Here is a 15,294-nt window from a genome sequence, read left to right as displayed (position 1 = left end):
TGCAAGAACAAACGATGAACAACATTTTTTCTGTCATGTTCTCGTAAAGTTCTAGCCAATCAGGTATAGCAAATTGAATTGGACGTGAGATGACAGTAGCTAAGAAACACAAACTTTCGACCCGAGTTGGGGGCAGAGGAGGATGTGGATACTGAGGCACAGTGAGGGTTTATGAAGGCTCTCGGGGTCTGGGTGGCCACTTGACTTCCTCACTCTTGCTTGCCGATGGGGAGCCCCCAAGGAGCGGAGAGCTGATGGGTGGCAAACACCTTCTTTTTCCACTTGCTGCTGCAGGTGGGGGAAGGGCCGAGGCCACCCCAGACCCTGAGGGAGCTTCCTGGAGGTTCACCAGCAGGCCACAATTGTCACTCCCAGTTTCACATGTTCAGCTCGCCAGCCTCATGCTTGTTTATATTTCACAAGACCCTGCCTCTGGCTGTGTCCAGTGTTCTCGTAAGGTGGTCTGATGGCTGCCAGTACCCACTGCTTTGTGTTTCCGCATTCTTGTCGAACTCAAAAGTCCACATGTAAGTGATAAACTTGCAGCTGTCCTTCCAGATCTACACCTGGCAGCGTGGTAGGTGGGCTGCTCTCTTAGGCCCGCAGTTGTGCGGATGACACCTGCGACATCCAGCGGCGCCTGTGGATCTCCGCACCCATCTGCAGAGGTGGAGCAGGCCTCTGCCAGGTGGTTGGTTAGAGGAGCACAGGGAACCCTAGACCCCTTCCTGTAGCAGATGCGCATGCGTGCCTGCGCGTGTGCTTTTGTCTCTGCCCGAGGCCTGGATGCGTGCCATCCACGCAGACTCAGGGCTTGGTTTGTATGAAGTTGCTTTCTCTTTTATTTATTTATCTATTCGTTTAAAGATTTTGTTTTTAAGTGATCTCTATACACAACACGGGGCTCGAACTTACAACCCGGAGATCAAGAGTTGCAGGCCCTGTCCACCGACTAAGCAAGCCGGGTGCCCGGTTGCTTTCTCTCTTTTAAACTGTGCTTTCTCCCAAGAGGCACTACACAAAGCTGATGCCTTAACTTGAATTATTTAACCAGGTTATTTTCCTCCTGGAGGGGCAGGTGAGGCAACTTGTTTAGAATAACAGGGCTCAGGCTTTTGGTCTCAAGACCCACTTTATACTTGAAATTGTAGACCCAAAGAGCCTTTTCATTTGTGGATTATATCAATATTTATCGTGTTATAAGTTAAACTGGGAAATTTAAAGAGTATTAGTTCACTTAATAACATTAGTAAGTCAATTACATGCTAACAGTGACATTTTTAATGAAAAATAACTTCAAAAATTCATTGAGAAGACTGGCATTATTTGACATGTTTTGCAAATCTCTTTTATCGTGTGGCTTAGAAGATAGGTTGGATTCTCGTGTTCTGCTTTTACATTTATTCAGTCTGTTACAAGGTGTTATTTTGATGAATGTATGTGAAGAGAAACCATTTTTGCCTCACACATGTAGTTGGGAAAGGGGAGAGTTTTCAGTAGCCTTTTCAGATAATTGTGGACATTATACCTTGATAACACACCAAAACTTGACAAGTGGCACTTTTCTTAAAGTTTAGTACAATGTGGAATCTTGAAACCATGACGGTGAACTGTTTGAGCTTTGTTTCACTGAAATGCACTGGGCTCCCTTGCACTCTGAATGGGTTTTGTGATACTGTATGTTAGTGGAGATATGTAGATCTGCCAAATGTTGACACATTTCATGACACAATATCCAAAACATCACTGATCTCATCAGAAAAGTCTTCAAGTATTTGGGAAACTGAGCTCTTGATGTCAGATAGATGTTTTTCAAGGGTCTCCTTTTGGTAGAAAGCTTGGATTTTATCACTGGCAACAACTACTCTAAGTTGTTTCCCTTGAAATAGAGGTGCGGTTCAGTCCTTTTTGAGCAGATACCTGCCATCTGCCCAGCTCTGCATAACCATTGTTTCTCTGTCCATTGTTCTTTCTAGTAACTGGTGTTCCAGGAGAAGCCTTCTAGTTTGGCTCACAGTCTAAACGTGGGGGAGCCGCCTTTCCCAAGACAGCGGAGCGCTTCACGTGTGTCTGCATTTCCTCATACAGAGTGATAAGATGTGTTGTCAAGGGTTGAAGTTTGGCAGAATGAATCCTTTTTGTTGCTTCCTCCAGGATATTAAAAGTGAAAATGGTCTTTTAAAAAAAGCTGCAAGTGTGTGGCGATGCCTGACATGGAGACCCTGCCTCGCCTGTGCTGAGGCACAGAGTTTTACTTTGGCTCTGCACCAGCCGTCACCACAGAGCTCGGCACTGGCAGAGGGACAGAATGTCTTGGTGTTCTCATGTCCACGCTGTTGACTTTATGGATCACCTCATGGGGGGACCCTTGGGGTCTGCGGGTAGTGCTTTGAGAACTTGGGTGTGGAATCCCACTCTGGAAGCGAAGCCAGTGTGGAGCTCTAGCTCTGTCTTCTAATGTGTTGGCTGTGGGGTCTGAGTGAGACTGGGCTGCTTTGGTGGATTGTTGGGAGGACTGGACGGGAGGTGCAGTGAGAGCGCGCCTTCTCTGGTGCCTGTACGTAGTCGGCTCTGGTGAGGTCCTGTTCCTTCCCTTCCTGGGGTGCTGTGAAGATGCTGCGGATTGGGAGACTTGGGTGGGGTGGAGAGGTGGAAAGGGTCAGTTTTGCCTTAGTGCATGCCTGGTATCCACAGGAAGGTCTCTTGGCTCCTTTTTCTCACGTGCACTGCAGGGATTTACAGGGGGAACAGCAGGTCTTTCTGAGGCTGTTTGCGGGTGGAGGGGACTTTGGTTCCCTGGACCTGTCGGTTGTCTGTGTGTGTCCCGATGTAGTTTGAGTTACAGAGCCCACTCTGAAAATTAGCAACAACTTCTGATTACTGTCCTCTCCTGTGCACTGGGTGCTCTTTACAGATAATTCTGGTTCAGCCTAAGAGCTCTCCATGGTGGCAGACCCTAGGGGGCCTTTCACGGCTGGAAAAGTAAACTCAAGGATGAGGTGGTTGTGCTCCTAGAGCTTTTGCGCTGCTGGGGGTCTGAGTGTCGTCTAAGGCAGAGTTCTCTTTTTTCCCGTACTAAATAAATACCAGGGCAGGATTTTATCACAGCCAAGTGAAATCTGAAACTCTCAAAACCTAATTCACATTAATTTTTAAAAAACTAACATTAATCCAGGATGGCTTGGTTGGTTGGCGACTGCCTTCGGCTCAGGTGTGATCCTGGGGTCCTGGGATTGGGCCCTCTGTCTGTCTCCCTGCTTGGTGGGAGTCTGCTTCTCCTTCTTACTCCCCTCCCTGCCACCCACTCATGCTTGCTCTCTCACTCTCTCAAATAAATAAAATTTAAAAAAAAAACCAGGAACATTAATCAGACAGTAGTTTGAACACCATGACCCAACTTCAAAAAAGGTTGACAGTCCCTGTCCAAGAAAGACCACAGTACATGCGAAGCCATTGGCCCTCTAGTTTATTATGTGCATTTTCCCGGTTGCATTATTCCTGGAGGTGGACAAAGCGCGATGGCAGTTTAGCTTTCAGAAGAAGAGTCTGTGGGGCTGACCTGCTCGTCCGCTCATTTGTTCCCAGGGTTAAGTGTTCAGCCCACGTGTGTAACAATGCCCCAGGTCCGCCCACAGGAGAGCTCTTGCTCAGTTGCTGGTGCCAGAAAGGGCAGTAGTTGTGTTCCGGGTTCAAAGCCACCAGCAAGAACTGCTTTTTGGGGAGGGAACTGTGCCTCTGTACCTGCAAGAGTGGAATTCCAGGTGGCGTGGTCTTGGGTTTTAAATGACCTTTTGTTCTCTCTGCTGATGGTTTCGCTTTGGATTTGGGGTACTCAGAATATCTCTGTTGCTATCTAGACTTGATGTCTTATGTGTATAAGCCCTGAATTTTTTCTTTTAAAGATTTATTTATTTTAGAGAGCTCACGCCTGGTGGGAGGAGGTACAAAGGGAGGGAGAAGCCGACTTCGCTGTGAGTGTGGAGCCCGACGCAGGGCTCGATCTGATGACCCTGAGATCATGATCTGAGCTGAATCAGGAGTTGGATGCGCAACTGACTGACCTACCGGGGTGCCCCGTATAAAGCCCAAATTTAAGAAAGGTTGTAACCTGGGGCGACTGATTTTTACTGATTTTTTACTGATTTTTGTCCTGGTCTCCCAGTAGAGTGCCCTGTAGCTGAGAGCACATCAGACGGATGGTGTGGGCGGCAGAACTGCCCCGGGGACTGCGCATACCGAAACACCGAAATCCGGTGTGGTGTGGGATTGCGGTAGACTTTCTCTGTCAAGGTTGAGGGGACACTCGCATTTCTGTGCCGTGTCATGTTTACTTTTATAAGATGTGATGGGGAATGTGAATTTACAGAATGTGCCTCTGTCTCCTGTTGGAGTGACCAGTGTGTGGTGGAAGGGTGCTGGGCTGCCCTTGGCTCTTTCTTGAAGTTGTGCTGCTTGAGCAAGTCACGTCACTTCGTTTAGCCTCAGGTTCTTCGTTTGTGAACTGGCGTTCAGGACAAACTGAGGTTTAGGACACGTGCCCTTTACCTCCCGCAGAGGGTAGTTGATGGTGAAGCTTTAGGGGAAGCCGTGAGATGGGGCTCAGAGGCCAGAGAACCCTGGCTGGGTGCCCTGCACGAAAGGTGCCGGAGAAGGACAGCACTAGGACTGGTAGAGCACAGGGAAGTCCCTCATGGCGGGCCACCCGCAGGTGAGCATCCCCCCCTTCATGGTGTGACCTGGGGCAACTTAGTTAACCGTCCCGCGCTCCGGTTTGCTCGCCTGAAAACAAACAGGCGTTAAAATAACCTCCACGGCAGTACCTAGCTCTTCAAGTTTAGATGTGGTCCTAATCGACCTGCCGTCCGTAGCCAGGTTTCTGGCTCACGGGGGATGCTGAATCCGTGTTAGCGCTTTTCATGGTCGGGGGACGATAGGAGGCTTTTCCTGTGTGAGAAAAAGGTGTGTGTCAGGGAGCTTAACCAGATGTGTGGTTTAGCCTGCGCCTTGCAGCAGATTGCGTATCTTAAAGCAGCCGCCGTGTAACAAGGGTGATGGTGTCTAAGGAAGCCAGTAGGAGTGGGGAGGCGCCTCAGTGCAGTGGGCGTGACTTGTCCGCGGGAGCCTTTCTGTGCCATTCCTCTAGGTTCTTGGGGAGAAAAGGTGGGGTGTACGCTGGTGGTGTTTTTCCTATGCTGTGAGTGTGCTGGTTGTGAAAATTTCCCAACATTGCATGGGCAAAATTGTATTTGAAGCAGTACTTGAATACTTTGATACAGGAAATGGACAAAGAAAACTAAAATGATACCGTCACATGTCTTGGATTATTCTAGTTCACTTCTGAAGAGATCATTTCGCTCTGTTGTCTTGAGTAAAAAGGCATGTGATGTTTACATCTGGTTTACCTGGTCTGTAGGGCCTGTAGGTGGCCGGTTGTGAAAGATCCAGGGGCTAGGAATCAGAAGACCTGAATTCCAAACCCAAGTCCCAGCTCTGCCACTACCTGCTGTTTGACTTTTGGCAAGTCCCCCGACTTCCCAGGATCTCAGGTTTGAGACCTGAAAAGCGGAGAAGATGCCGGGCACCTTGCCCTGCTGGCCTCACCTGGGTCGTCGTAAGGCTCAGATGAGAATCCTGGTAAACTGCTGTACAACCGAGTTTTACAAGTTTTAACATAAATGGCTGCTGGTAACCAAGCTCTGACCCACCTAATGAAATATTTTCTTTCTCAGTGATGTTACAGCCTTTCGATTATGACCCCAATGAGAAAAGTAAACACAAGTTTATGGTTCAGTCTATGTTTGCTCCGACTGACACTTCTGATATGGAAGCAGTAGTAAGTACTGAATGCTTCTTACTTTTCTTTAGTAATTAAAATGATTAGGTACAGAATTTTGGGTGCATGCATTTCAAGATGTGTCAAAATTGTTTTAAAAGGGGAATGGTGTTTTCAAGGAGGTTTGTACTTTGACTACCTTTATGGTTTTTCTCAAACTTTGATTTTAACATTATATGTAACTTTTCAGAACACTCCTCTTTTCTGACATTTTCCTCTCAGTTTGCTTCAGCAGCTGCTTGTTCGGTTGGGTTATGTCTTGAATAGTTTGAGGATTCCTTTCTTTCCTTTATACCCCCCTTCCATCTCCCATAGAAAAGGGTGTTTCTTAGTCTAGGGAATGTCTTTTACCATGTCTCCCCGCACCTGCCCCCATCCCTAAGAGCCCAGAGGGGTGTGAGGGAGCGGGATGCTCAGATGTCCTTTAGCGCTTGAGCGTTTGCTTTTCACTTGGTTCTGGTAAGCATGATTCCCCCCCCCCCCCCCAGTTTCCCTCCCATCCCCCCCCGCTTAAATACATGTTTAACTCTGTCTCTAATTTTGGTAAAAATAAGATAACTTCGTTTTTATAAAATACGATATTATATTATTGTTTTTCTGGGAAAAGATTATAATGGAAATTCTCCGTAAAGTGAGCTCTTTTTTTTAAACGTTTGAATAAATCAGCTGGCATTCTGGTGTCTGCGGGAATCACAGTGTACAGATAAACCTTATCGTGCACAGTCCCAGCTAGGACAGAGTGGCCAGTCCTCAAGCTTACAGATGGGAAAAAGAAGGCGGGGCTCCCTCAACACCCACATCACTTTCCAGCTTGCCAGCCCAAGCTAGGAGACTGGTCCCCCGAGGAGCACCTACAGAGGGAGTCAGCCTTGGCTCACAAAGCACGATGGTTTTTCTCTTTGAAAAGTTTTATGCGAAGGGCTTTCTGTGCACAGCTTCCCTCCACATCCCAGTGTCACCACTCAGCCTTTTCTGTTAGGCTTAGAAAAGCATAAATGACCATCTTTGTGGATGTTCAAGTTTGGGGCAGGAGGTGAGGGTGAGCTGGATACTTGGAGATTTGAGAGAGATGAGTGACAATAGGTGGTCTTCCCCTTCCGTAAGAATGACTATTGAGGCATTTACTACTTTCTCTTTTGTTGCCCAGAACATGAGTGTCACTTCATGTTAATTTGTGTGAGCAAGGACATGCATGGCAAATACAAAATTTGGAACATCCAAAGTTGTGTTCTGCTTGGCTTTTGCTGCATGGCTTAGTGACAAGAGCATGGGCTTGGCGTCTCGGGCGCGGGGCTGAGCTCTGCCTTGTACTAATGTTGTGGCCTTGGGCAGTTTTCATTAACTCTCTGTAGGGTTGGTCACCTGTAAAAGGGGGGTAAAAACCTGATTCACACGTTGTTGTGGGAATTAGTGTGCTCTGTGTGTTGAGCACCTGGCACGGTGTCTGGAGCCGTTGCATCTGAGTGCTGCTGCGGTCCAGGCCTCTGTATACAATAAAGATGAATTTCACTCCTTTTATGATAATTTGTGTAACAGTTAAAATTTTTTATATAAATGTACATTGGAGGAGATTTTGGAGATATACAAATAAGCAAAAATAAAACTAAAAGTGACCTATAATTTGTTTATACGAGACCTAACCACTGTCGTTAGAGCCTCATGCTATTTCTTTATTTTAAACTATTTTTTGGTATTTTGATATACAGAAAGCAGAAAAAATTATACAGTGACTATTCCTATAACCTTTACCTAGATTCACCATTGAACACTTTGCCACATTTGCTTCATTTCTGTCATAAACTTTCTTTTTTTTGCCGAACCACTTAACACAGACTTTGTGACACTCACTCCTACACCCTTCGGAACAAGGACAGTGTCTTACGGTAGTCCCAGCACCGTCCTCATAGCTGGGAAAGTTGACATTCATCCAATCATACTATCTAACAGAGAAACCTATATGCAGCATTTTCCAGTTGCTTCAAAATGACCATTAGTTGTTATTCTTTTGGAGTACAATACCCTCAACCCTTGTGTTTTTCATGACTTTGAATTTTTTGGGTCCAGGCCAGTTCTGGGATTGTCTGGTTATTTCTTCATGATTAAATTCAGGTTAAATGTTTTTGGCAAGAACATTCCATAAGTAATGTCATTGTATGCATCACATCAGAAGGCACTTAGTACTGGGTTGTCCCTCTATTGATGATGCTAAGTTGGATTACTTGGTTAAGATGGTGACTGCCAACTTTCCGGTGTCGAGGCGCAATTGTCCCTTGTGGTTAATAGGTCATCTGTGATACTCCGGAGTGATTGGATGCTTGGAGAGCACGTGAATGTCCTGCTCACCAGCAGTCGCACCTGGTGGTTTTAGTCCGGTGATGAGCCTTGCTTAATACTCTTCCGACACACGCACACAGGCACACGTATGCTCGTGTGTGTGTCCATAGAACAGACTAAAATATTGTCTGTGGCTTCCTTCCTTAACGGTCTGTGCATTTTCCCCGTGTACTGTTCCCTGTCATTTGAGCGGCACGCTAGTCCCCTGAGGCGGCCTGCCGGGGCTCATTCGGCACTTCCCGTTCGCCACGCAGATGGTCTCCGGTTTCGGCTCTTGGCACCTGTGTGGCGCTGGCTGCCTCCTGCATGGTCCTGGGGCAAGGGTGCAAGAGTTTGTTCTTGTTTTCAGGATTGTAACCTTCCTGCTGTGCTGGTCTGCAGTTCTCGGCATACCCTGGGATTCCTGCCCTCCACTGCCCAAAGGAGGAGGATTGAGCCAGGAGTACGTGCTCCCGGAGCCTGGGTTTAGCCAGGAAGGTGTTCCCACTAGCAGGCTGGAGGGATTGGGGGTCAGCCCAGACAGCGGCCTGCTCCTAAATGCGCCCCGTTAGTAGTTGGCAGGGAAGTTCTCCAACCACTCCTCCGTGGTATACGCTTACTCTGAGAGGGGTGCACCCTGCAGAGTAAGTTTTATTTTCCTAAGGAGAGCCGGAGTGACCTCTGACCGCTCAGACGTAACTTAGAAAATGCCTCTTCCTTCAGCGGTGGTTGTCTCTGTTCCGTGTGCTTCCCACAGACTAGCAGCAGGAGCGGCACTGGTTGACTTGGAGGAATCAGGCAGCAGGGCTGGGGTTCGTGAAGTGTAATAAATATTCAGGAAAGCTACTGTATTTCATCTTGTCCTGTTAAAAATATTGAAATCTCGGCAGACGTAAGTTCTTTATTTGATATACACCCGGGCTTTCTCATTAAGAATATTTTTTTGAAATTGTCAGTTATAGGAAGAAAATTATTCTTCCAGCAGCTTTATAATATCCTGATTATTAAATTTAAATTGTTTTAGTGGAAGGAGGCAAAACCAGAAGACCTTATGGATTCAAAACTTAGATGTGTGTTTGAATTGCCAGCAGAAAATGATAAACCAGTAAGTATGTTTATCGTTAACAATAATTGAATGTTGCAAGCTGATACTCATTTGCATACCATCTCCTGCAAAACCAAGATTTAAGTTGGCAAATTATTTTCCTACTTCTGATGTCTGATGAAAAAAATAAGCTGAAGTCAACAAATAAGGGGCCTTCATGAAATCAGCTTCTGAGAGACTGGTGGAAAGACAACTAATTGAAACAATTTTTTTTCTTGGGAAGTGCAACCTGTTGGCTGGTGAAATGTCATAAATCCTAAAGAGCTTCTCTGACTTGGCAAAGTTATAGGTTGCTGTAAAGAGTGGGTAAGTCCACAGCAGGGAGTGATTTGCCGTTTATCACAGGGCGTGACGGGCAGGTGGTAAGCTCTCGGGTTCTCTGGTTTCACAGACTGCTGTCCTAGGTCTCCTGTCTGCTCTCTCCCCTAACGCCACCTCGCCACCCCCTTAACCCTCCTGCCTCTTTCGTTAAACCTGCTTTTAGATTAGGGTTTCTCAACCTCAGCACTGTTAACACTGGGGCCGTCTCGGGCCGTGTGGGATGTTGAGCAGCGCCCCTGGCCTCTCCTCACCGGATAACCGGTCATCACCCATCTTGCGTGACAACCAAAACTGTCCCCAGACGTTGCCCGGGGTGCGCTGGTGGGGGCAGAATCGCCTCCTGCTGGGAGGCCCCCCACCCCCGTGCTGCCGGAGGGGGCGAAGGCAAGAACTAGCTGCCCCCGAGCTGTCCACTCGCTTTTCTCTGTGTAGCCAGGGGGCAGACCTCTCATGGCCCTTGCTCGTGACCTGTTGAGAGAGCAGACTGTATCTGAAATGCTGATTTGGACCTTCCTTCAGCCTAGTCAGAAGAGCTTAAATTGTTTTAAAAAACCACCCTGCAGAAAATCCCACTCCCCTGGCCGTTAGTCACTGGAGTTGGGAAATCGAAACGCTCACGTTCGGTGAGCATCGTCCATAGCGGTCTGCAGGAACGCTGCTGGCGGGCACCTCTGCTATTCAGTGTTTCCTTCCTGCTCGGCAACTGACCGCCGTCCCGATCCGGCCTCTTTGAATGGGTAATGGGGGTTTTTTGTTGTCGATTTTGTCTCTTCCCATTGCACATTTTGTCCCGGGAAGGTCATTTTGGGAACCTGTGAGACGTGTGCTCTGTTCCTGGCTCTGTGCGGTACCAGCTCTGTAGATGGGGGCCTCACCCTCTGCGGGGCTCGCTTCTTCTCACCTGGAAGAGGAAGGGTCGAGCCCAAGAGTGCGATAGGGAGAGCCGGTCGTTTTCTGTGAGCTGCGTGGAACCCCCAGGCCAGTGATCCCCAGCACACCTGACCACCCCCATGCCCTCCCGGGTACCGGCTCCTCCCCGCTCACTCTCCAGAGACTGTCATAACTGTCTTGGAAGCGAAGTGGGGGATGTGCGGCTCCCCTCAATTGAAATATTGCAGACACGGAGCTAGTTTCACCTTCAGCCCAGCTTCAAGTTCTGACTTTGTGAAATAAATCGCCCTCTGTGTAATGTCCTCCCTGGCTTCCCACCTCCCCCGTCCGGGCCCATCCTGGGGATGTTGAGGTCTTCCTGGTGACAGTAATTTGTGGCTAATAACTCCTGAGCTTGCACGATTACGATATGCTAATTTTTGCATGGCAGGAATTTGATAGTGCAGTATGCACAGCCCTTTTTCTCTTCCTTTGAAGTATTAGTCTCAGCCGAACTTCATTATTTGCCCTTATCCATAATTTCTGGGGCCCAGTTGCTTTAGATTATTAAGATACTAGATAAAGTGATCCATTTTTAAAATAAATGTGACATGTTACAGTGTGGATGAAACGCTACCATGTGTGGTGTTTGCTGAGAACTACTTTACTTTGCATAAAAAAGTCCTTTATTACATAGTTGGTGACACTTGGGCTTTCATTTATTTCTGAACAGCATGATGTAGAAATAAATAAAATTATACCCACAACTGCATCAAAGACAGAAACACCAACGGTGTCTAAAGCTCTGAGCTCTTCTTTGGATGACACTGAAGTGAAGAAGGTGATGGAGGAGTGTAAGAGGCTGCAGGGGGAGGTGCAGAGGCTCCGGGAGGAGAACAAGCAGTTCAAGGTAATGGCATCTTTTCTTTTCTTCAAGAATTTTATTATTTTAAGTAACCTCCACGCCGAACTCGGGGCTTGAACTCACAAGCCCGATGGCAAGAGTCACATGCTCTACAGACCTGGCCAGCCGGCCCCGCGGTGGCGTTCCATTTCCTGCTGGTCTACAGAAAACAGGCACTTTTCCGCTGTGATCTTGGGTGGGGAAGTTGACCCATCCCTGGTTTTGTAGAATTGTTTTGTATTTACACATTCTTTCCCTAGGGAGAAATTTCTGTGGCTTTCATCAAGTTCTGAAAGAGCTCTGACACCCCCCACCCCGACCCCGTCCCCTAATTGACAACCATTGTCCCTGAGCAGAAGTTTCTCAACTATTCAAATTCTTGTTCCCTGGTACTTGACATGTTATAGTTCACTTAATCTTCTAAACCCTTCTATGAGGTAGGGATTCTTACCATCCCCAGGTTCCAGATGAAGAGACTGAGGAACAGAGAGGTTAAGTGACAGGCAGGTCACACTTGCAGTGGAAATTGAACCCAGGCTTTGTGCCTCAGACTCCACGTCTATCCCATTCTCCTCCGCAGTGTGCAGACTCTCGTCCTCTTGTAAGGAAACAAAGCCCCTCTTGCCCTCCCGTGAGTGTGAACTGAAGACAAAGTCTGAGATTAAACACAGAATAGCAGTGGTTACCCTGAATTCATAGTGTCAAACCCTGCTCCGTCCCAGGTGGGTGAGGATCTTTCCTCAGTAGAGGAAATAGGTAAATACGGACATGTACTCCTTTAAACACAGGCATAATTTTGGTCTTTGAAGATTCTAGGTGGGTCTGGGCAGTAGGGTCTCCTCAGACTGTTCACATGATGATGAGATTGGAGATGGGAAGTCGTCACAGTCGACAGGTGGAGATTATAGAAGGGGAAATGCGAGTCTCCAGCTTGTGGATGTTGACGAGGTGGTCGGCATTGGTGTTAGAAGGTCAGGTTGCGCTGGGTGGTGAAGGCAAGCGCGCTGCACTTCATTTGGCCTTGGCGGCCTGAGATGTTGTGCCAGTGACTGCCCACACTTGACTGGCTTTGAGTCTGTGGTGGTCACAGCATCTCCCGGGCCTCTGCTCGCAAAACATGTTGAAGGCCCCTTCCAGCTTTAAAAGTATGTTTCAGACAAGGTCTTGAAGAGAATGTTTCCGAACATCTAGTCATAGGAACTTCCGTTGCAGCTTAACTCTGAGGCTGGTCCTTCTTCTCGATCATGCCACTCACCCATGCCCTAGGCCTTTGCTCTTTAACCACCAAAGCACCAGACACATGTAATAAATACATCCTGTTCAGGTGACTTCTTTTATTCTGACAGTGCTATCGATACAGGAGAATCAACAGTGTCTGGAGAATGGCATCATCTTCTTTCTTTGCAGTAATCTTTATTTGCCTCCTTCAGTAACTTCTTTTAGTATGGAGTAAATTATGAAGCTGACACTTTACTTTTTGCCTAAAAATCCAAGATATGCCTAAAGCTTCTCCTTGAGTGTATTTCTCTTCAGAATCAGAGTCCTGTGCTGTTTAAAGTGATAAATAGGTAGAAATAGCTTCTATATAAACCCAATAAAATAAATGCTGTATTTTGCTCTGCCCATTTTTTTTTGGAAGTTAATCGAATAACATCGGTCGTTTATCACTATGCAGCGATATTGGCCATGCCCCATGAGCAGAATATCTTTAAAATATTATCAGACTGGTCTTGACAATAGAAGATTCTTTATCCTGCCAAACACTGATTTCTTGTTTCGTGTTGTTTCATTCTTTCATTTGGCCAACACATTTCCCGAGGCCCTCCCATGTTCCCGGCGCTGTGAGCGCGAACACGAGTGGTCCCTGCCGCTGAGGAGCTCTTTGTTGACTAGGGTCACTGGGGACGCAAATACTGATGACCCGAGTGATGAGTGGCCCCACAGAGATGGCCACAAGTGCCATGGAGACTCAGCTGGACGGGCTGGCTGCCTGTTGTTTCCAGGACTGACGAGTGTGGGGACGAGTAGATGGGGTAGTTAGCCAGAGATGCCCCTGAGCCCGAGCAGAGAGGCCTTGCTGCGCGCCATGTTGAGGAGTGTGGACTTGGCCTTGGGAGCAGTAAAGGAGGAAGAAGTTTCTATTCCACGCATTAAGTAGGCAATGTCCGAGATGCATAGATCAGCTTCAGTCACATTTTAATATTCCACATATCATGTCTTCTGCACAGCAGTCTGCACGTAACTCATCGATACAGAGCTCTGCGTTTGAAAGCTTCTGGACCTCCCACTCTGTAGCTTCTTGTGATTTTTATGTTTGTGCTTTGGGAAGTGCCTGTCATTTCAAAACCTTTGACTTGGTTAGGGAGGCCTGCTCAGGAGAGGAAAGGAAGACAGAGAGGGTTGGAGTCTGATGTAGGAGAGGGGCCGGGAGGCATGGCCAGAGAGGTGGGTGGTCCCAGGGTGCCAAGGACCTGGCTGACCCTTTCCAGGGCTTTTTTTCTGAAAGTGGTGGGGAACCAGGGCGTGCCTGTTTAGATGCATGGTGTAAAAAGGTGCCTGGCGGCGTCGTGTGGGTGGGTGGTAGGGAAGAGGGGCTTCTGGCAACGTTTTCTCAGTGGCCTCAAGCCAGTGCCTTCTCTGTGGGATTCCGTTTCTCCCTTTGAAAACTGAGGAGGCTGGCCCACACCGTGAGGTTCAGGTCTGCTTCCAAGCACACCCTGTGAAGCTGGACGGTTGCCTGCTGCTCCTGGTGTCCTGGGTTGTCTTTGAAATGTGCCTTTGCTCCCGTAGGAAGAAGATGGACTTCGGATGAGGAAGACGGCGCAGAGCAACAGCCCTGTTCCTGTGTTAGCTGCGGCTGGAAAGGAGGAGGGCCTCAGTGCCCGGCTCCTGGCGCTCGTGGTGTTGTTCTTCATCGTTGGCGTGATCATAGGGAAGATCGCCTTGTAGAGGCGGCAGGCGAAGGGTGGCTTCCTGGATTGATGGCTCGCCATACCATGGGGTTTGAATTGATCATAACCATGTGTAAAAAGAAGTTAACGTGTGATGACATCTCACAGGTCTTGCCTTTAAATTACCCCCTCCCTGCGCGTGCGCACGCGTGCACATACACACACACAATTATAACGTAACAATCTTTTAGAAAGTGAAAAATGTATAGTAAATGATTGGGGGGAAAGAATGGTCTTTATTAATGACAAGGGAAACCGTGATTAAATCATAATGGCATGTTGTAAGTGTCACTTTAAACATTTGTAGCCTTGGTACCTGTGGCTGGGTTGATTACCTCTCTCAGAACAAGACACTCTTCCTGCCTGTTGGTGCTGGCCCTTGGGGAGCGGGAGCCCAGTGCGGTGGGAGGGCCGTCCCCTCCACGTAGCAACCCCCACCTGCTCACTCACCCCCGGGCTGCTGCTCCACCCCTGGCTGCTGGTTCCCTGGGACTGATGAACGGGGTCAGAAGCCAATGGCGTTGTGCTGTGGCAGTGTTGGATCTGCCCGTCGGGAGCGGGAGGCGGATGCTGACCGACTAGCCCAACACTTTGGAAATCAAAGTCAATGCTTTGTTCTCTTAAAGGGACCAAGCTAAATTACTGTCGGTTCATGTAGCGAGATTGACTTGTTATTCAGAGATGTTTAATGCATATTTAACTTATTTCATGTATCTCATCTCATGTTTCCTTATTGCCACAAGATTGTAAGTAATGCTGTGGGCTCCACATCACCTGTGCCACCTGGTGCCGGTGGGAGCTGCTGGCATTGCGGCTGGAGAGCTGTGGGCTCCTCTCGGGAGGTTCTCTGGGCGCTGCGTACACGTGGAGGGGTGGTGTGTCTGACTGTGGGAGAAGAGCTGCCAGGAAGGTTTGTCTGTGTGAATAGATGACAGCCGTCCAAGGGGGGGTTTCTTAGTGGCCACAGTCAGCTCTATTCCCCTGTCGAATGGAGAAG

General features: G+C 48.0%; 1 protein-coding gene across 1 annotated transcript in view; it reads left to right on the top strand.

Moving 5' to 3' along the window:
- VAPB (VAMP associated protein B and C) overlaps positions 1 to 14,395 on the top strand; it is a 49,891-nt gene extending 35,496 nt beyond the window's left edge. Inside the window, exons 3-6 of the mRNA XM_080812586.1 lie at positions 5,730 to 5,833; positions 9,171 to 9,251; positions 11,176 to 11,352; positions 14,137 to 14,395. Coding sequence (XP_080668712.1) covers positions 5,730 to 5,833; positions 9,171 to 9,251; positions 11,176 to 11,352; positions 14,137 to 14,295 — 521 coding nt within the window. The 3' untranslated portion in view covers positions 14,296 to 14,395. The remainder of the gene's footprint in view (positions 1 to 5,729; positions 5,834 to 9,170; positions 9,252 to 11,175; positions 11,353 to 14,136) is intronic.
- Positions 14,396 to 15,294: the final 899 nt, after the last annotated feature.

This window comes from Martes martes (assembly GCF_963455335.1).
Source record: "Martes martes genome assembly, chromosome: 9".
Taxonomy (NCBI): Eukaryota; Metazoa; Chordata; class Mammalia; order Carnivora; family Mustelidae; genus Martes; species Martes martes.
This window is presented reverse-complemented; position numbering and strand designations above follow the sequence as displayed.